The 20,907-nt window shown below is 40.6% G+C and overlaps 1 protein-coding gene across 2 annotated transcripts in view; it reads right to left on the bottom strand.

The window, feature by feature from the left end:
* The window catches only part of ARHGEF28 (Rho guanine nucleotide exchange factor 28), a 237,089-nt gene that overhangs the window by 58,767 nt on the left and 157,415 nt on the right, over positions 1–20,907 (bottom strand). For both annotated transcript variants that reach the window (XM_029942435.1, XM_029942436.1), the window contains 9 exons: positions 19,365–19,488; positions 18,887–19,019; positions 13,392–13,447; positions 12,276–12,324; positions 10,303–10,447; positions 10,100–10,227; positions 8,784–8,924; positions 4,462–4,709; positions 303–425 (listed from right to left, as the gene is read on the bottom strand). In XM_029942435.1, coding sequence (XP_029798295.1) covers positions 303–425; positions 4,462–4,709; positions 8,784–8,924; positions 10,100–10,227; positions 10,303–10,447; positions 12,276–12,324; positions 13,392–13,447; positions 18,887–19,019; positions 19,365–19,488 — 1,147 coding nt within the window. The remainder of the gene's footprint in view (positions 1–302; positions 426–4,461; positions 4,710–8,783; positions 8,925–10,099; positions 10,228–10,302; positions 10,448–12,275; positions 12,325–13,391; positions 13,448–18,886; positions 19,020–19,364; positions 19,489–20,907) is intronic.

Here is a 20,907-nt window from a genome sequence, read left to right as displayed (position 1 = left end):
CTAAGGTTCTTCTGATTTATAACTTGTCAGGGCATCAAACAGCCTTCCTGGATGTTACAAAGGTGATCAGGGGCTTAGAGGATACTTTACAAATATAAGATTTCAGAGGAAATGTCTGAGGAGAAATATTTCACAAAGACAGAGAAAGAGACCTGTCATCTTTGCCACAAACCTATCGCTTTCTTCTCTTTCCCCTGAAAAACAGCACCTAGATGTGAAACTTGTTAAGGTCATGTGACAATCAAGCATCAACTACTTCCCCATGGTGGCTTGCCACTTTGTAGAAGTTTTAAAGTACTTGCCTTAATAAAATTCTGAAACTTTTTATTTTGTTGGAGTTCTTTAAAGAGGCTAAGGGCTTCTTTGTGATGGCTACAGAATTCTCCATACACTTTCTTCATTTTATTTGCATTTTCTTCTGAAAACTGAGAAGAGTAACATTTCAGTGATGGTTTACAAATTTAACTAGTTATAAACACTGAAAAGAACAGGCAGTTTTCAAATACTTCAAGATATTCTTGGAAAATAAAGAATAAACATGACATTTCTGAATACAGTCCCTCTTTCCCTCACTTTTTACATTAAACTAAGTGGTCAAGAGGTACGGGACAACACCAACCTACTGTGGCTTTATTGTTTTAAACTAATTTGATGATCGACAGCTGAATGAAACACATTTGTTATTTTTATTCTTTTTTAGGTATTTGCGCAACTTTACAATTTCACCTATTTTTTTTTTTTGGTTTTGTTTTTACTTTTATAGACCAAAGAAAAGCTATGTGGCAATATTTGGGAGTCCTCAAGAAGGTTTGACCTCTCATACGTTGACATTTACATAAGCGAACGGATTATGTCCATGAATCCATAGAATTTTATTTTTGTCAGCACATCACAAATGGGTCCAGAGGCAGGTAAAAGGGAAAAATGAATAATCAGAATGCTAATTTATTAACTGATGGGCCAAAGTAGAGATGTGGGCTGGATATTTCAATAAGCTTGATTTGTGGAAACATCTCTGTAAAAAACTCTACATGGGAACTATATTAGCATCGTAGGGTGTAATGGAGGGAAAAAATTGAATTACCCAAATGCCAAATTTTCAGACTCTGCCATGTTCAAGACTATTACAACAGAAACTAAACACACCCACCCCCCAACCCCTGGAAAGCACTTCAAATTTATATCACCATTTCTGACGTTTTCACCTTTGCTTATAATTTTATCTATGCTTGAGGCCAGTGTTTTAAGAGATGTTTCTTAAATTAACTATAATTTGCTCAAAAAAACCCCTTAAATACAAATCTAACAAAATACATACAGGCCTCATATGCTGAAAACTACACAGTGCTAGTAAAAAAAAAAATTCAAAGATACAAATCGATGGAGACAGATACCATGTTCATAGACTCAACATCGTAAAGACATCAATTTTCCCAAATTGAAATACAAGTGTAGCAATCCTCCATCAGAATGCCAGCAAGTCTTTGTTTTATTTTTTAATTTTCTTAATGTTTTATTTATTCTTGAAAGAGAGAGAGAGACAGAGCATGAGTGAGGAAGGGGCAAGGCAAGAGAGGGACACAGAATCCGAAGCAGGTTCCAGGCTCTGAGCTGTCAGCACAGAGCCCGAAGTGGAGATCAAGTCCACAAACTGTGAAATCATGACCTGAAGTTGGATGCTTAACCGACTGAACCACCCAGGTGCCACAAAATTAAAAAATTTTAAATGCCAAATCCTAGGTCCCACCCTCATCCTATCAAAACAAAACATCTAGGGCATCGGAACATAGAAGGCTTCATTTTTAACAGGCTTCAAGAGATTCGTATGTGCCTGAAGTTGGCAAACTACTGCTCTATACCAACCATGTTCCTCATATTCATAATTCCTAACCAACACCAGCACTTCCACTGACTAACTTAGCATCACATTCCAGGCTAGCCTCCTGAATAAAGTTCCCCATGGCTACCAAGTACGGATTTCCCTCAAGTCTTCACCCCTACATCCCTGATACAGCTAACGCTTCCTCTCTTCCCACAGAACACCACACCCACATCCCCTGTCTGAGGATTTTGCTAATCTGTTCCCTCAGGAAACAACTTTTTACAGTATTGGGAGATCCTCTGCCCTCCCCTCTAGGCCAACAACAGAAACACAAAAGCAGGCTTAAACCCTTTTCTCTGAATAACCAAGAATCTTTCCCCAAGGGAGAAGTGTGTACTGTATTTAAAAGCAGCACACCAGGATCATCCGGTGTGACAGCCAACTTCCCAAACCTCCTTCTCAATGTCAGCCCTGCTCCATGCACACAATTAAATAAAAATAGAGATATAAAATATGGTAACTACAAATGTAACTTAAAAAAATGTTCTAAACAAGAATTAAAACCCAGTATTTCTATCAAGAGATGTAAATAATTTCAAGTGACAAAAAAAATTCTTTCTTACACTTCATTTTTGAATGAACTCAGACTGAAGTTCACAGACATGTGCTTACATTTTTGCCCAAATTGTCTTGCAAAGGACTTTACAGTCTCTTAACCTGGCACTGTATGTTTCAGAAGACTTATGAGGACAGAACAGGTCTGACTTTACAGATGATCTGCAAAGCAATTTACTCTTTGATTAAAAACTTGTAGGGACCCCTGGGTGTCTCAGTCGGTTAAGCATCTGACTCGGTTTCAGCTCAGGTCATGATCTCATGATCTGGTTGTTTCTGGAGTTTAAGCCCCACATCAGGCTCTACACTGGCTGTGCTTAGCCTGCTTGGGTTCTCTCTCTCCCTCTCTTTCTGCCCCTCCCCCACTCTCGGTATCTCTGTCCCTCTCAAAAATAAATAAATACGCTTAAAATTAAAATAAAATTAAAACTTGTTACTGATGAAGGTTTTTACATTATTAGACATGGAGAAGTAGTTTCTACACAGTTAAGTGGGGTTTCTGTTTTTTGCATTAAAAATATCTGTATTTAGGGGTGCCTGGGTGGCTCAGTCGGTTAAGCATCGCCTTTGGCTCAGGTCATGATCTCCCAGTTTGTGGGCTTGAGCCCCATGTTGAGCTCGGTGCTGACAGCTCAGAGCCTGGAGCCTGTCTTTGGATTCTGTGTCTCCCTCTCTCTCTGCCCCTCCCCTGCTGGCGCTCTCTCTGCCTCTCAAAAATAAATAAAAAACAAAAAACAAAACAAATATCTGTATTTAAGTATATTTACCTCAATGACCTCAACGTGCCCATTTTTAGTAAATGAACCAACAGATGAACTCTATTTTTGTGTGCTACATGGTGAAATGATTTCAAAACCAGTCTTGTGGAGAGGATGACATTCTGGAATTTATCTAGAGAAAGTCAAATGAAGCTAGGTAGGGATGCATCTCCATGCATTCCCCCACGAGACTACAAAACATGGCACTCAAGTGAATTTCTGGTATTTTGTTCCTAAGTGACCCATTCATTCAATAGATATTATGGTACCAAGCAACATTCTAGGTGCTGAAATGTAGTAGTCACCAAACTGGTAAGACTCCCTGCTTTACTGGGACTTAAAAACTAGTGACGATAAAAAGTTTCTGCAGATGTCACTATAGAGGTCTCAAGAAATCATATCCCTACTTCCTTGTTCAAAGAGCAGATTGTGATTTAAATCCTAGTTATGCTACTTAGGAGATGTGTGAACTTGACAAAGTTATTACTTTCCCCATGTCTCCGGTTTTGTATTTGCACAGTGGGGAAAATAGGATTTACCTTATAGAATTGGGCAGGTAATATGGGACATAATATACATGGAGGTACCCTAAAAGTGCTTGCCCTACTGTGATCATGGAGGGTATGCTATTTACCTTCTCTATTAGCATGGCTTTTTTTTTTTTTTTTTCATAGAAAAGCCCTTTCAAAGAGACCAGAGGGCCAGTAGAAATTGTCAAAGTTTTGGTTTTCTTTTCTTTTAAGAGAGTCACACAATCCATTCCCATGATGCTTCCAACACCCCAAGCATCTAAAAAGTGCCTCCTTTTAGCAAGATTTGCAGTCTTGTCCCCCAAGCATGACCACCAAGGCTTTGATGATAACAGAGCTGCCTCACTCTTCCTAAGACGAGCCAGCACCTGTCTTGGAGATGCTGCCGTGACCATCACAGGCCCAGTGGGGGAGACGTGTTCTCACAGAGCCACCACACCAAAAAGTCTAAGCACAATTTTCCTCAGAGACTTAATTATGGCTGTGACTCCTGGTGGAGACCGTGACAGGCATGATCCCACCAGGTCTAGAGAAACACACAAGAAGAAAACCAAGCAATCTCATCTGCCAATAATGGTAAACAAACAAACAAAAAATACACACACACACACACACACACACACACACACACACACACACACATATGTATCAATTCCAGTTCTTCATAGGCTTTCACGTTGTGGAAAGTCTGCAAACCTCCAGGTGTTTGAGGTCAAGGCCTTTAAACCTCTCTCACCTGTTGTACCAGAATATCTCCAATGCGACTGATGATGAAATTTCTGTCATCACCAGCACAGGACTCCTGCCTTCGCTCCTTCATAGTAGAAAAGAAATGCCTGTGGATTTCAAGTAACTCGTCTAAGCACGGGAAGATCTTATCCACGGTGCTGTGATCAAGCTGGAGCTCCTCCTTCATCCCTTTCCTGAAGATCTCGGACATGATGAGCAGGGTCTGGATGTGATGCATCTCTGTTTGCATCAGCTCTGAAACACACATGCAGACGCAAGTTTTAATAAGTACTCCGCTGACCGACAGTAGTGGCTGAACACTAAACATTATACAACTCGAAAAAGAGAGAGAGGTAATGGGTTGGAACTATGATATTCTTCCACTACAAAAGTCAGCATTGATTCAACAATAAATGCAAGCTCAGAATACCAAACCATTTTCGTTTTTCCAGATATGTGAAGATGATACAAAGAAGTGAAGTCCCATACAAAAGAATCCAGGGTATCTAAAACTCAGACATAATTAGCTAGCATAATATGACCCACCAGGCACCTTCAGCAAGAACCCAGGTCTTACGTTCCCCTAAAGGGTCTATTAAAGGTAACTTGGTTTGCCTTTTTTTTTCCTTTTTTGTTTTTTGGTTTTGACATTGAGTAGTAGCACATTTATTAAATTGAATATAATAAGGCTCCTTAATGCACATAATAGTAGTTGGATCTCTCACCAAAATTCCACTTTTCTCCAGATGAAAACAATGCATGATGATCAAGGAACAGACACCTTCACAGAGAAAGTGAAAGACAGTCCATAGAATGGAGAGGGTCACATCCTAGTCCAAGGCCTTCATGTTTGCTGTTCTGATGGGCTGGGATGTTTTCTGCCCAGATCTATCTAGCCCCTTCCCAAAGTCCCCAGCTCTCTTCAGGTATTACTGGTCTCAAGTCTCCCTGTGTACCCCAACATTTAATACACGTGTCCCCATGTTCGATATGGCCCACTACTCTGTTTTCTTAGCACTTACCACATACATCCTACTGAATATTTTACAGACCTTCTGTCCTACAGTACAGGTTGTGTACTGTCTCCCCACATCAAACTAAGTTCATGAGAGCAGAAAATCTGTACATTTTGTGCACAGCAATTTCCCTGGTTTCTAGACTTACTGCCTGGCATAGAAGAGGTACTAGTATTGGTTGGACGGTAGACATTATTTTATTTATCTCTCAGGACCAAGACAGGTTGATCTTCTTATCTGTACTTTCAGCTGAACGAACTGAGTGCCTAAAGGTAGTAAATAACTTACTTTAAACCTCACAGCAAGTATTATAGGCGTCTTTGAAAGAAGAAAAGGTGAAGGAAGGCAGTGGGCCAGCTGCATGGGAGCAGCCAAGGGCAGGCCTAGGGAGACAGATCAGGTGGGTAGAGCCCATAGACAGAAACTAGGGGAGAGGAATTTCAGATCTTAGCACAGATGAAAAAAATTAAAATGCAAGGTCTATGGAAAGAGAGAAATTCTACAAAGTGGAGATGTTCAAGAAAAATGTGTATGATCGGGTTGCAGGGCTATGACAATGAAGAATTAAATACCACAAGGAACATGAAAACAAAGACCTTGATTTTGAAGTATCAATTTTTAATAAACTGTGGCTGCCAATGATACTCTCAAGCTTCTAAGGAAATGGTTGTGATGGGATTTCCAGTAAACGGCTGAAAAAAAATTTTAATCCAAGAAAAGTATCTCTTAAGGGACTTGCATCCAGAGATTAAAAAGATCTATTACAATTCAACAGTGAAAAGATGAACCCACTTCAGTACGGGCACAAGATGTGAAGAGCTGTTTCTCCAAAGAGATATGCAAATGATTAATAACCACAAGGAAAAAGGTTCAATGTGATTAGCCAGCAGGAATACGCACATCAAAACCAAAATAAGACACCACTTCTTACACACAACACTAACTTAATAGAAACAGGCAGACAATAAAGCAGAGTAAGGATGTGGAGAAAGCAGAATCCTCAGTACGTCGCTGGCAGGCATGTCAAACGGTGCAGCTGCTTTGGAAAAGAGTCTGGCAGTTCTTCGTAAGTTTAAACATAAAGTTATCATATGACCCAAAAAGTGGAAATGGCCCAAAATGACCATCAACTGCTAAAATGACCTTAAACTGGCAATGAAATAAAATGTAGTATATTTACAATGAAGTAATATACAGCCATCGAAAGGAATGAAGTATTGATAAACAATAAGGAGGAAGCTCCAAAACAATACGCTAGGTGAAAGAAGCCAGCTATCTATTGTATAATGCCATTTAAGCCAAATATCCAGAGTAGGAAAATCCAAAGGGACAAAGAGATGAGTGACAGCTGGGGATGGGAGGAGGGACCCATGGGGAGTAAGTGCTAATGGGCACAGGGTTTCTTTTTAGAGGGAAATATGCTATAGTGGTTGATGGTTACACAACTCCATGAACATACTAAAAACTACTAAATTGTACACTGTAATGGAGTGAATTTTATGGTATATGTATTCTATCTCAAATGTAAAAATGCATCCTAAGAGGAAATCACGATTTGTGGTGGCATCATAAATACATTTGAGATGAATATTTCCAGATTCACATATTTTGAGAAAGACTCTAAAATATTAGCCATGGGGGCACCTGAGTGGCTCAGTCGGTTAAGTGTCTGACTCAGCTCAGGTCATGATCTCGCGGTTTGTGGGTTTGAGCCTCGCGTCGGGCTCTGTTCTGACAGATAGCTCAGAGATGGGGGCCTGCTTCAGATTCTGTGCCTCCTTCTCTTTCTGCCCCTCCCTGCTCACACTGTCTTACTCTGTCTCTCAAAAATAAATAAATGTTAAAAAAAATTTTTAAATAATTATAAAATAAAATATTAGCCATGGAAGGTAAACAAATCTCAATGTAGCTTTATTACTTCATCATAAACAGAAATCTCTTTAATTGGGAACCCATTAATTTCAAATTATTATGTCCTATGTTTTTAGCACCTACTCTGTACTAAGTACCCATATCATTTTACATAATCCTTTCATTTATTTATCCATTATGACCCCCAAAATAGGAATGATTTTTCTTATCCTTAAAAAAAAAAACAGTGAAGAATTTTCTCTGGAACACAGCCCCTCTGACACAAAAGCCATGCTGTGAATTTCACAACATGTTAATTCATCCCAAATGGCTTGGATTATTTTTTTAAACATTTATTTATATTTGAGAGAGAGAGAGAGAGAGAGAGAGAGAGGGAGAAGAGTGGGAGAAAGGCAGAGAGAGAGAGAGAGGAGACACAGAAAGAATTCAAAGCAGACTCCAGGCTCTGAGCTGACAGCACAGAGCCCAATGCAGGGTTTGAACTCATAAACCGTGAGATCATGAGCTGAGCTGAAGTCGGATACTTCTTAACCAACTGAGCCACCCAGCACCCCGGCATAGATTATTTTTAATATATGAAAGCAAGAGGAAAATGAAAAAAATTATACTATAATACAAACTCGCTGAGAAATGAAGGGGACAGCATCTTCCTCCCCGTACAGCCCTGCTCTTACTTCAATCCCTCCCGCCCTGCATGACCACCACGTGACCCAGGTGAGAGTCCTCCCCACCCGCCGATGTGCAGCCCGTCATTGTGCACATGGGATTAGGAAAAGCTAAGAGTTAGTTACATCGTTCAAGTAGGGGTACCTTCTTGGAACCACATTTTAGAGTCTAGTTTATATTTAAAAATGTTTTTACACTTTTTTCTGTAATGAGTCTATAATTTAACTTCTCCTAATTCAAATTGCCTCCACTTCAAAGAGTATGGAAGAGTCAAATGTGAGAGTGGGAACGCACTTAGGACCGCAGAGCGCGGGCAGGCACACTCAGCCGCCAGCCAGGTGCTGCCCAAACACAGCGGTCGTGCAAGGGCACCGGCTGGTGCATATGGGCAAACGGCAGGGCTCCGTCTGCAGCAGCCCCACCTACCCTCCAGGAAAGTGTGTGAAAATTTCCTGTGATTCTTAAAAGAGAAGTTAAGTCATATAGGCCACGTGTAAGCAAAATTTAAAAGGTCTGAGAAATAAAATTTGCTCTGTATCAGGTACATAGGATGCCTGCCTCAGTGAAGCCTCACAACAGTGAAACCTGAATATCGTTATCCCCATTTTAAAGATGGAGAAACTAAGATCCAGGCAAGTTAAATCATTTGTCTGAGGTCAAGTAGCTAGAAAGCGGTAGAACAGGGATTTGAACCCAGGTCCGAGGACTGCAAATTTCATGCTCTTTCCCTTATACGACAATGCTTCAGCCCCAAGAGCATGTTTTAAATGCTTACCAAAAATGACATCCTGTCTTTTGATGACATCTTTCCCCTGCTTACTGCAAAATGAGGGATCCACCACCAGGCTCCAAGACTCTGCCTCCAGCTCCTGCGCGTCACTGCTGAGGTCACTCCACAGAGAAGAATCCACGACATCTAGGGTGTGCGTGAAACAAAGCAGCCAGAAGGGGAGTCACACACAGAGCACATAGGAAATACACCTACTATCAACACAGACACAGCCAAGCCAAAACACTGTTCGTGTGGAGCAGAAACCCCCGAAAACCAACTGGTTCCAGGCTCCAAATCAAGGCAGCTCTCATGAAAGTAAAGAATCATTAAAACAGTGATAGTGCATGTGTGCCGGGAGAAAAAAATAAGACATTTAAAAATTCTTTTGTTTGTTTGGGCTTGCTGTATTGTAGTTTAATTTTTGGTAACCTTTGGAGAATCATGCTTAGAGAATCATGAACACACAATTTCTTTTACCCCAGGGAACTCTGTACTGTTTACTCAAATCTGAATGCTGTAGTTGTGCACTTGATTTACAGATATGGCCTGCTGTCCTTAATACCAGCATGAAAGCAGGGTACATGGGTTCAAGTCTTATAGGAATACAAATTTATTCTATTTATTTATTTCTTTATTACAGAACTTGACATCACACTCACACACCTTCCAGGAAAACTAAATCCTAGGTGCCCAATCAGCACTCTTTACACAGAGTCAGCCTCAGTCAAGATGAGACAACAATGAATTTAAAGACCCAAGTTCAAACTAAATAAAAGCAACAGACTCCCAGGGAAGTATTCTGCTCCTTTTTCTTGTCACCCTCTCCTTTCCTTTGGTCCTCCTTTGCTTATTGATACAGCTTGGCTACAACATGCACTTCACCAGATTAAATTCGATCTTGCAACATACACTTAAAAAAAAATGCTTGTATTCCTCTTCAAGTACGGGGTAACAGATGGTGGTGGTAAGTATCTCAGAAATCTAGGCGAGTCCTCTCTTAACTAAATATATATTTTTAATGTATAATCCTTATTCCAATTCATCAACAGTTCTAAAACGTTTTAAACAATAAGAAGCACAGGAAGTATTTCATTCTCTTATCTTTATGACATGTCTATTCAATACATCATATATATACACTTGCTACCTGGGAGTATCCACTAGGGTTAAATTTTCATTCTTTTAGCAAATGAACCTATACCAAAAAGACACCATGAAATGGAATTCTTTTAAAAAAAAAAGCATGTTTCAATCTTAAATCTTTCAGAAAATATTTTACTTGGCAATTCATCATAGAAACAAACATTTCTCCTCCTCACCTTCCATTAAAAAGGACTCCGTGGAAGGCGAAGAGCCCATAGACTGTAAAAGCTCATCGGAATGAGACCTGCTTCTCCAGTTGCTCCCGTCAGTCTCAGAATCCAAGGATGGCCCTGACCTTCTGAAGCTGGAGGGAGGGAGAGACAAGAGTCAGCTCCAGTGGTGGTTCTGAGGTCAGAGGAGAAATCCCACTAAGCCTTACCTCTCCAAGGTAGTGCCTGGAACACTTCTGGACAACGGATGGACCTGCGCTGAAGTTTCTTTTCTCCCAGTAGGCAGTCCAATAGGCATGGAGGAAGAAGGGTGCAAGGAGAGACCAGGTTGCGGGATGTCTCGAAATGAAGAATCTACAAATCAAAACGAGTGCTTCACGTGGTTTTCACAGAGGGCAATAATGACAAGTAGTCACTTAAAAAGCCAAGAAGTGAAACACTCGAATGGCTGCTTCTAGTATGTCGCGTGCACAGCCTTGAAGCCAGTCTTCCTGACACATCCTGACACCTGCTTCAAATGTCCCTTCCATTTCACACCCTCCTGATACCCATGTGGCAGACCTGCTTCAGCATATCCACTGGGAGACTGGGTGGCTAGGATTACACAAACAAGAAAATGGAATGGGGAAACACTGAGATAGCTTTCCCATAAACCACTGCTTGTACTCCTTAGAGCCAGCTTTAAATAGACCCAAGGTGTTATTAGCACTATTAGTAGAATGCATATTGTATGTATAAACAGTCACACACACACACACACACACAGCATGTCAGTGGATTGGAATGATGCTAGGGAGTCTATTCTTTACAGGTGAGAACTTCAAGCAAATGAAACCTCCAAGTCAAGATGAGCTCTTCTTTCTCGCATACTGAAAACTAAAGGGTGCTTCAATATCTTTCTGGTCAATTCTAAATTGTTACGGGCATGTATGGTTGCATATCTGATGTGTACCATACATGACCTGGGACAATATTTCAGTCCTACAGTTTCAGAGATACAGCACAAATCTTCTCAAGCAAAAGAGTAAATACTTATATGGAGCGCCAGAACATTATGAAGGATTTTTATACATGTATGATTTGGTTTTATTTTCATGACTTCCAAATAAAGGGATGGAATTTTATCAGTTAGAAGACGCTTTATATTTTCATGCTTAACCTTACTGAGAAGAGCCTCATAGCTACAACCAAAGGCACTTCTATCAAAGTAGAGGGTAAGTGACGTCACAGCTGTTACTGTCTGCCCAAGTGTCAACTGGGTAATGTCACATCCGATCTCATGTCACCATGAATCTGCATACTTTATTGTCCCCTGAATCAAGTGGTTTTGGAAACACTGGTCACATGGTTGGAGCATTAAAATGAAAAGTGATTTAAAATTTAAATTTAAAAATGCCTGCCAAATGGAAAGCAATGCAGTATTTGCGGCAGAACAAATTCCAAAATCTCTCACAACAAAAGAAAGGATTTTCAAACTGAGGCGATGATGGTCCCTGGTTCTTGCATGCCTTGTAACCCGCTATCAGAGGCTGCCAATTGCTTTCAAGAGAAACTGTTTAAACTTAAGCGATATATAAACCAAGGAAAAACAGAAGTACCAAGATTAGCCGTATGTGATGAAAATGCCAGCAGGCCTTGGAATTTTAGTCATCCTAAAGGAGCTGATAAGATCACAGCTTCAACCCCAGCTAATAACTAAGACTACGTCACTGTGATAACGGACATCAAGGCCAGTAGACTCCAAACTTGAGGGTTTTGTCCTTAACCCTGATTCTGAAGAAGTACGTGTGGTACTTGTGGTACCACAAGTAGGTATTTGTGTAGGTAAGTAGGTGATACTGCTAGGAAAACAAAGTTATGTACATGTAATGTCATGTTTCTCTTTTCCCCCAAAAGTTATTAAATCAAAAGAACATATTACGCTAGATCATATCTTAGAATTGAGACAATATCCTAGTAAGTACCCCTTCTACAGTCCTCCTTAAAACATCATATAACAGCACAAAGGTTATTAGGCTGGCATAAAAGTTTATACTATTCTTGACCTCTTTGTAACTAAATATTACACCAACCATGTGTTAGGAAGGAAGAGATAATTGGGCAAAGGAAGTAACAAAGAATAGGTATTTTACACTGGAATAAAGTATGGTGTATATGAAATTGTCATTTCCATATCACTTACTTCCAAGGATGGTCTGCGGTTTGTTCTTGTTATGTTTCTCTTGGAATTTCTAATAAAGAACATTAGAAACATGGAAAATAAGGTTAAGTTCCATTTGACTACAAGAATGTCCACACAGTTATACAGGATCCTTATCTATATCATTTTTGTTATTTTATTTCAAACAAAGAATTGAAAGCAAAAGACACTAAAAGCAACAAAGAAAAATGTTGTAATAATGAGCTGTGCAGGCTGTAGTGAGGGTGTACCTCATGAACACGTCTCATGAATATCCCAGCTTTATCACAAGTCTATGGGAACCAGAAATGTCCAACTGGTGCGTCCAGCCTGAGGCTGAAAGGACTTCCTATCAGTCCTGCCTTTCTCCTACTTGCTCTTCCTACTCTTGGCTACTCTTCCTGTCTTTGGGACACAACACCCCTGGCTGCTGAAACATCATCCTTATTTCTGTGACCTGACACAATGTGTGTTTCAACTGACACAGAGGTTAGAGACGCCAAGGTTCCCCCCGAACTGTCAGCATGCTCACTCACATTTCTAACACAACGTTAGAGCGGGAAACAAATAGGTGTGACAGATGCGTCCATTCCCTCAAGTCCACTCCAACACTCAGAGAACATGCCTTTATTCTAGTGGCCCCCACAGTGTGGTCCCAGGACAGCAGCACCACCTAGGAATCTGTTAGAAATACAAGTTCTCCCACCCCACCCAGACCCTACTGGATCAGAAATTCTGCCATGGGGCCTCAGAAATCTAGTTTCTATAGGTCCTCCGGGTATGATGCTGATATTTTCTGTTTGAGAATTACTGCTCTAGACCTCGTACCCATATGCTTACGGTGTGCACTCATAACCGAGCATGTCTTGACAGAAAGACTAACGCACTTACACCTGGTAACACAGGTGGCCACATCTGAGCTTGCTCTATTTCCAAAGGTAAATAGTTAAGGAACAACTGTGCACTTTGAACATGTGTTCTTTTATCACTGTAAGGATCACTCTAGACACAAATCTGGACAGTAATAAAAGAATAAAAACCTAAACAGATAAAAGAATAAAAACCTAAACAGGAAGCAACAAAGCTATATATGCACACGTAAAACAAATGAGAGCTTACCTTGGTACACAGAGGTGCGGCATCTTTACAAACCTTGTGTACATTTGCATTACAGTCTGAAAGGGAAAAATGAGTAAGGCTACACTGTATTTCCTGGTCATGGTAAAAACAGACTATAAAAAATACTTAGAAAACATATGGAAAAAATAACTAAATCACATGTAGCCCCACCACTTGAGCCCAAGCACATGGCTAATATTTTCTTTTCCTTAGAGATATTTTTCCCCTTCTGTGCAGTCTTACCAATTACAAAACCTGCAATTATGCAGGATATACACTCTTGTGTCTGCCTGAGAACACATTTACTACCACACGCCCACCACTGCAAGGGATTTCTGATATCCGGCTGGCGGCAACTGCCCACTCCCACGCCAGGTCAAATGCCTTGCAAAATGCAAAGAAAGAAAACTCGCAACAATGCTGAAAATAAAGTCCTGTCAGGCTCGAGCAGGAATTTCTGCTAACTACAGGTAGCCAAATTAAAACAGACAAGTTAGCAACTTGCTTGTCTCACTCCTAAAACATGTCGCCTCAACCTACTAAAAGAAGGGAAGAGTGTGCCTGCCCCTTTCTGCCTGCCGGCTCAGAGACACAGGGTGTCTTCACAGGAAGCGGTTCCTGCATGTGGGGACCACTTTCTGGAAGGCTGCTGTCATCCTGTCCTGCCCGCCTGCCCTCCAGCCCCCACACTATCACCCACCACCTTCTGTCCCACCCACTGCACACACTATAGACAGAGGAGCCTGAAGCTTAACACAATCTTTACTACAAAGAATCCTTCCTTGTGGGTAGAAGGTCCTATTTAGACCCATCCAAGCCATAATCGTCAAGTGCCTATAGCCCACTGAGAAATGAGCCAACTTCCTCTTGCTGTAGGTCTACAGAGGCATTTTAGCCAACACCTCAATGGCCAATGAGCAAAGGTCAGGATTTTCCACATCCTGGTCCTGCTGGCAAGGGTGAAAATCAGACCCCTCTCTCCTCACTCCAGAACGAGTAAATGAAAGGAAAAGGGAAGAAGGAGACAGTATGAGCTAACACAAATTTAGACTGAAAACTCACAGGAAAAGTGAGCCATCGAACATCATTAAATCTGGAAATCGAGAGGAAAAACATAGATATTGGAAATGTGTTTTCCCTAAGAGACACAAAACAGACATAAAATAGGACCACGAGGCCACGACAGGAGAACAGGGCGGCACAACAGGCCTGTAAGATGATGGGGGGAAGGAGCTTTGTGAGACAAGACAGCAGACCTGGGAACAAACTGAGGAGAACTGATTTAACAAAACTATCAGAGCAGCACTGGGAAGTTAGACTTGAAAGATTCCCTCCAGAATGTAGATGAAAAGAGGGGTATAATTATAAAATAGAACATGTCATTCAAAAAAGGTAACAGAGATTATACTTCTCCAAGGAAGAAATCAGAAAAATTACATCAGAAGCAACAGTCAAAGCTATAACTTGACAAAACCTTTTATCAAGCTAGAAAAGAACTACTAAAGGCAATTCAAAAGGTCTCATGGTTTTCCAGAATTAAATGACACCTATTCGACAGACACATTCTGACAACATCTATAGGATTTAAAAATTTTAAGTTCTCAAGTATCTAGGCAGAAAAAGCAGGTCACCAATAAAGAAAGAAGGTCAGACAGGCCCCAAATTTTTCCACTCTAATATTCAATACCCAAAATTCATGGACCAGTGTTGACAGGGTATTTGGGGCAAAGGTTTTGGCCTAGGAATTTATTTGGCCAGATCAATCCCTTGGTATGTGAAAGAAACAGAGATCTATCTCCTTAGATACACAACGTTTCAGAAAACAGATCACTCCAATAATCCTTTTGAAAAAAATATTTATTTACCTGAAACACTACTTAAGACTATTAAGAGCAGAATTGAAATTAAGGGTTCAAGAATTGATTAAGCATTATTTTTAAAAAGAAAAAATGGAGCAAAAGCAGTGAAACCGGCTGAACAAAGAAACACATCTAAAAACATTTTTTTTTAAACACTTATTCATTTTTTGAGAGACAGAGAGAGAAAGAGCATGAGCCAGCGAGGGGCAGAGAGAGGGAGACAGAGAATTCAAAGCTGGCTCCAGGCTATGAGCTGTCAGCACAGAGCCCAATATGGAGCTTGAACCCACGGACCACGAGATCATGACCCGAACTGAAGTTGGACGCTTAACCGACTGAGCCACCCAGGTGCTCCTAAAAACATTTTGAAAGCAGAGACAGAGAACTGAATACAGGTATTATTCTTGAAATTAGTGAATTATTCTTGAAACAGAAAGCTATTCTTGAAAGATCATACAACAAACATAGCAATTCAATAATTCAGTATACCAGTAGAATCTAATGGAGAAAAAGAGTAAATATAAATTAAAAGTATTCAATTATAAGCCATACAAGTTACCACTAATAGATATTAAAAGAGCTTATGCTGCCAAACCCCCAGGTAACATAAAAACCAACAACGCAGGGGGGCACCTGGCTGGCTCTGTGGGTTACGGGTCTGACTCTTGATTTTGGCTCAGGTCATGATCTCACAATTTGTGGGATCAAGCCCCACATCAGCCTCTGCACTGAGAGTTTGAAGCCTTCTTGGGATCCTCTCTCTCTCTGTCTCTGATCCTTCCCCACTGGAGCGCACTCTCTCTCTCTCACAATAAAATAAACAAACATTTAAAAAACAACATCAATAACACATGATATAGATAGCAAAATCAAACATCAAGGTAAACAGCAAAGACCTATAAAAGATAGTTGATGACTGTAACATAAAGTAAATAGAAAAGATGCCTTGTTATAAAATACTAGCTTTCAGTTAATTCCAGATTAACATATCTAAATTAAAGACACACACTCCAAATTAAAAACACAGAAATAGTAAGGAGAATCCAAAGAAAAAGGAAAGCAAAAGGAGTATTCATTTTAGACAAAGTAAAATTCAATGCCCAAGGCATAGAATGGCATTAAAAGGGTAATTTTATATTTATCAAAGTCAAATCTTAAACAAAGCTGTGATTTGTGAACTTCTGTGCATGAAAAAATGTAACATCTAAACATAAGCAGTGAAATCTATTCATAAACAAAAAGAATTTGTGAAAAACTAGCAACTCAGGCTAACAAAGTATTTGATTATAAGCCATAAGAGTTAACAAAAAAGAATACAAACACCAAAATTTGGAATATCTACTATGTTTTGTTTTATATCATATCATGGTTTTCAGATTAGAAATAGTAATCCTCCTAATTAAAAACCAAAATACACCCATAAAATAGGATTATTTCCTAATAACAGCAGCTTACACACATCACAATCTCTTGCCCCATATAAAAAACTTAATAACGAAAGTTTAAACCCCTAGCACTCCTCTGTAAATCTTCAAACTTTTTAAAAACTGTGGGTTAAAAAGGAAATTTAACATATACAGATGCTAGAATTTAAGACAATAATCAAAGATGTGGACAGTGTTATATGCAAAAGAATGCCACTTACAACACTATTTGTTGTAAAAAAAATTGGGAAAAAGTTAAATGTATAGTAAGTGAAGAGTAATCAAACACATTTCATATAAAACAACAGCATTAACAGCTAACGTTTTTTATTATTAGAAGGGGCTCCACTAACATATAAATGACCATCTTCTCTAGTTGTTAAGATTTTCAATAATTTTAAATTTCCCCTTAAACCTTGTATCTTTTAGGAGTCCTACTGCATTTTTTAAAAAATAATGACTATTTTAAAAGCTAACTACATCCTATTTTCAGCCACTTCCATCTTCCACTAAAACTTTCATGGCCATCCACTGGACCAACTCCATGTGAAGCAACATGTCCTGGGCTACCTCAGTTTACCTTTCAGGGAGCCTGCCCCCCGAGAGCATGAGTACCAAGGATGGGCTTTGTGACAGCTGCTGCAGGGAATACAGAAGAATCACTGTGTGATTACAGTCCTTGAAGTCTATTTTATTAGTTAAAAACAGGAGGTTGTACATGGAAGAGGCAAATAGGTCATACATGTGGTGTGCAAAATTTTCAGACACAGTGGTCAGGGAAGACCTCCCAAGACAGGGCAAGAAATCAAGACAGACACAGAGGAGCTGGAGAAACGAAGAGGAGGGAGGCCATCATAAGCAAGGGGAAGAGGCACGAGAACACACGCCTGGGGAGGCCTCTGGGTGTAAACCGAGGCTGAGGAGGGCACCACCTGTAGGACTATTCAGCACACAGGGAACCAAATCTGGAACATGTGGGCTAAACCGGTAAACAGAGAGAGAGCCAAGTCCCTAAGCACATGTGGGCAAGAAGAAAGTGGTGTTGGACCAAGAGTAATGTGGTGAAAGTAAAGGAAGTAAAGGGCTGAATGGTATCCAGTCGGGGGGCAGCAGCGAAGAGGAATCAGCAGGCCCCAGGTGTGAGCTTGCACCATTAGCACGGAACAAAGGACAGCCTTTTTGCTTGTGGATTTCGAGGATGCTTTTTGTCCTGTTGGCCTGGGAGACGAGGAACTCTCTGGGCGATGATGCCCACAGACAGGGTTGCTCTGGGTAACCGGTAGGCACCAAACATAAGATGGTCAGGGAAGGCCTGACGGAGGTGTTATGGCAGCACACCTGACGGCGGTGAGGGGGCAGAGCCTGCGGCTGGCCCGCGGGGGAGCACTGCAGGCAGAGCCAAGAGCCTGGAAAGCCCGCTGGGAGCGGCATGCCTGGCAGGCTGAGGGAAGAGCAAAGAGGCCAGAGTGGCTGGAACAGAGGGAGCGAGGGGAAGAGGATGACAGGAGAGGTCATGGGGCGTTGTACCCGTCATCAGGGCCTTGGCCTTCCTTGGGGGATGATAGGAAGCCACTAGCGGATCTGGAAATAAGGATATGTGCCTTCGAAATCTCATGCTGGCTCATGTTTTGAGAATAGCTGTCTTCAGAACTGCACTCTTTGTGGTGAAAGTTCAAGGAAACCAATTAGAAAGTGACCAAAATGGTGGCCTTAGACCAGGGTGATACCCACAGCAGGGTGAAAGGTGGCTGGCTTTCAAACATACAGTGAAGATCGACCCAAGAGGATTGCTGAAGGACCGCATTGGGAACGTGAGAGGTAAAGAGTCCTAAAGAAAGAAGACCTCAGGATTTTTGGCACGAGCATCTGGCCGGCATGAGAGTGTCGCCATTGACTGAGAGGCCAGCCTCCAGACAGGCACAGGAATGGAGCTCCATTTTGGACATGCAACATTTGAGAAGCGATTTAGACCCAAGTGGAGACATCAAGCAAGCAGTGAGATACACAGGTCTGGGGTTCTGGAAGGCTGTCACTTGTGGACCAAAAGCACTGACTAACCATCCTGGGTCACTGCTGGGGAAGTCGTTCAAGCACATGGGCGGCGCTACTATGAAGGTTTATGTAAACATGCTTAACAGTGGCCCTGTTCTCGGGGAGCTTACTGTCTGGGGAGGCAAAGTGCAAAGACAGCACACTGGGCTGCAGAACTTACTGGAACACTGGAATGACTCCTTCCCCAGGAGCGTTTTATCACAAACCAAACACTGTAGCACCCCAGAGAATGTTCCAGGGACAAACTGATGTCGGTTCAGTTTCTCTTTGTCTTTGGCATCCTTGCTTTTTGTCTTCAGATATAGCAGCAACAGCCAAGTGGGGAGAAACGAGAAAAGAGAAATGCTGAGAGCCAATGTACTCATAGAAGCCATAAACAGTGTCTACATTTTGTGTCTGAAGGCCAAGGCCGCTTGTGGAGGAGTGCCGTGACGTCACCAAGGAGCCGTGCCCAGGTCGCAGCTGTCATGAACTTCTAGTGACTTGGACAGTATTTCAGAAGAAATGTCGAGGTCTTCAGATATGTGTACACAAAAGCTAAGATAAGAGATTTTCAAGGGCAAGTGGAAACTATACTAATTGCTGAAAAATGGAACCAGCTACATTTTTAAACACAACAGGCACAGAACTCGAGTTACCTTGGATTTATTCCGCGGGCTTGTCATCCTGTTCATGAGAAAGCTGAAAGTTCGGCTCACTTTGTATTTTTCAGACTCTGACTTGGCAGGTATAATGTATCTATCCCATTCTTCTTCCTGAATTCTACAAAACAGAATCTGTTATCATGGCTTATCAGAACTTAAAGAGGGAGTAAAAAACAGCATTTAAGTACATTCATGTGTGTGTATACATATTTTTCAGGTTTTAATGGTTATTGTAAAGATAAAGAAAGAACTATTAAAAACATATTTTACAGACAGATAATGGACGTGTGATAAAGCAACTATCTCACCATGTTATCAATTATAGAAGCTAAGTAGTATAAATGGGTATTTAGTATATCATTCCTTTAATTTTTCTGTGCCCTTCATTTTTTTCTTACTAAAATACTAGAGAAATAAAGGAAACTTAGACTTACAGTTTAACTCTGCAAACCCTTATCTCCCTATTTACTATGCAAAGGCAAATTTCCTAGGGCAGAGAGAAGCCAAAATTACCAGTAATATGAAACTGGATTTTTATTTCTTTTTGGAACCCAGGGATAATACTCAGCAGATACACATTTCCTTTGATAAGATGGTTTGAGAAACAGACTGTCTGCCTCTTGGCTCAGTCTCTCCCACCCAACTAGGGGCTTGCAATGTGAGTCTCCCTGGGTTGTAAGAGGGACGCCTGGGTACTTCCCCACCATAAAAGGCAAGCCCCAGACAACGGGGTGCAATCTGTGGACGCCGTGAACATCATTTATTTTCTCCTAATCCATATAATCATTCTTTAAAAAGAAAAAGTCACAGCCATGACAACTTCTAGTTCCCCTGAAACTTTCTCTGATAGTCTTATATTTCTAATATTATTAAAAAGGGGGGGAGGTAGAGAATGAATATATTAAAGATCAACCAAGTATCATGTAAAACCAGGTAACCCTTCTATAGAACATTCTATAACCAAAGTCTCTCCCATCTCCCAGACATCTCATGCATGCACATTAGTGGGTAACACATTCATCTCTGGGATATGCTTTTCAAAAACTGTCATGTTATTGATGTGTACCAAAATGTATGATCACATTTCATGACAATGAATCCAATGACAAATCCCAGGACTTTAGTTTTTCATCTGATTAATGACAGGCTTAGACTTCCAATTACTTCTTTTTTTTGTAACGCGTTTAGGTTTTTTTAAATTTATTTTTTTACAGTTTTTTTGTTAATGTAACACAATTTATTTTTTAACATATACAATTATTTTCCGTCATTTACAATACAGTAGTTACAAACAGAAAAGCAAAGTAAAAAATCAAAACCCCCACTTCTATTTCATGTAATTAGACTTATACAGAAATTAGAAGGTTAGGTACCAACTAGTTAATCACCTAATTTCACAGCTATCTGAAGTGGCAATTGTAATATAGCAGCTTATCTATGATACATTCAAGATACATGATACAATTCATTACTTGCCCATAAGCTAAAACACAGCCTGCTTAATACCTTTCCTTAAATTCCACCTCTATACTACAAT

This window comes from Suricata suricatta, chromosome 6, assembly GCF_006229205.1.
Source record: "Suricata suricatta isolate VVHF042 chromosome 6, meerkat_22Aug2017_6uvM2_HiC, whole genome shotgun sequence".
NCBI lineage: Eukaryota > Metazoa > Chordata > Mammalia > Carnivora > Herpestidae > Suricata > Suricata suricatta.
Note: the sequence above shows the minus strand (reverse complement) of the source record. Positions and strands in the feature narration are given on the sequence as shown.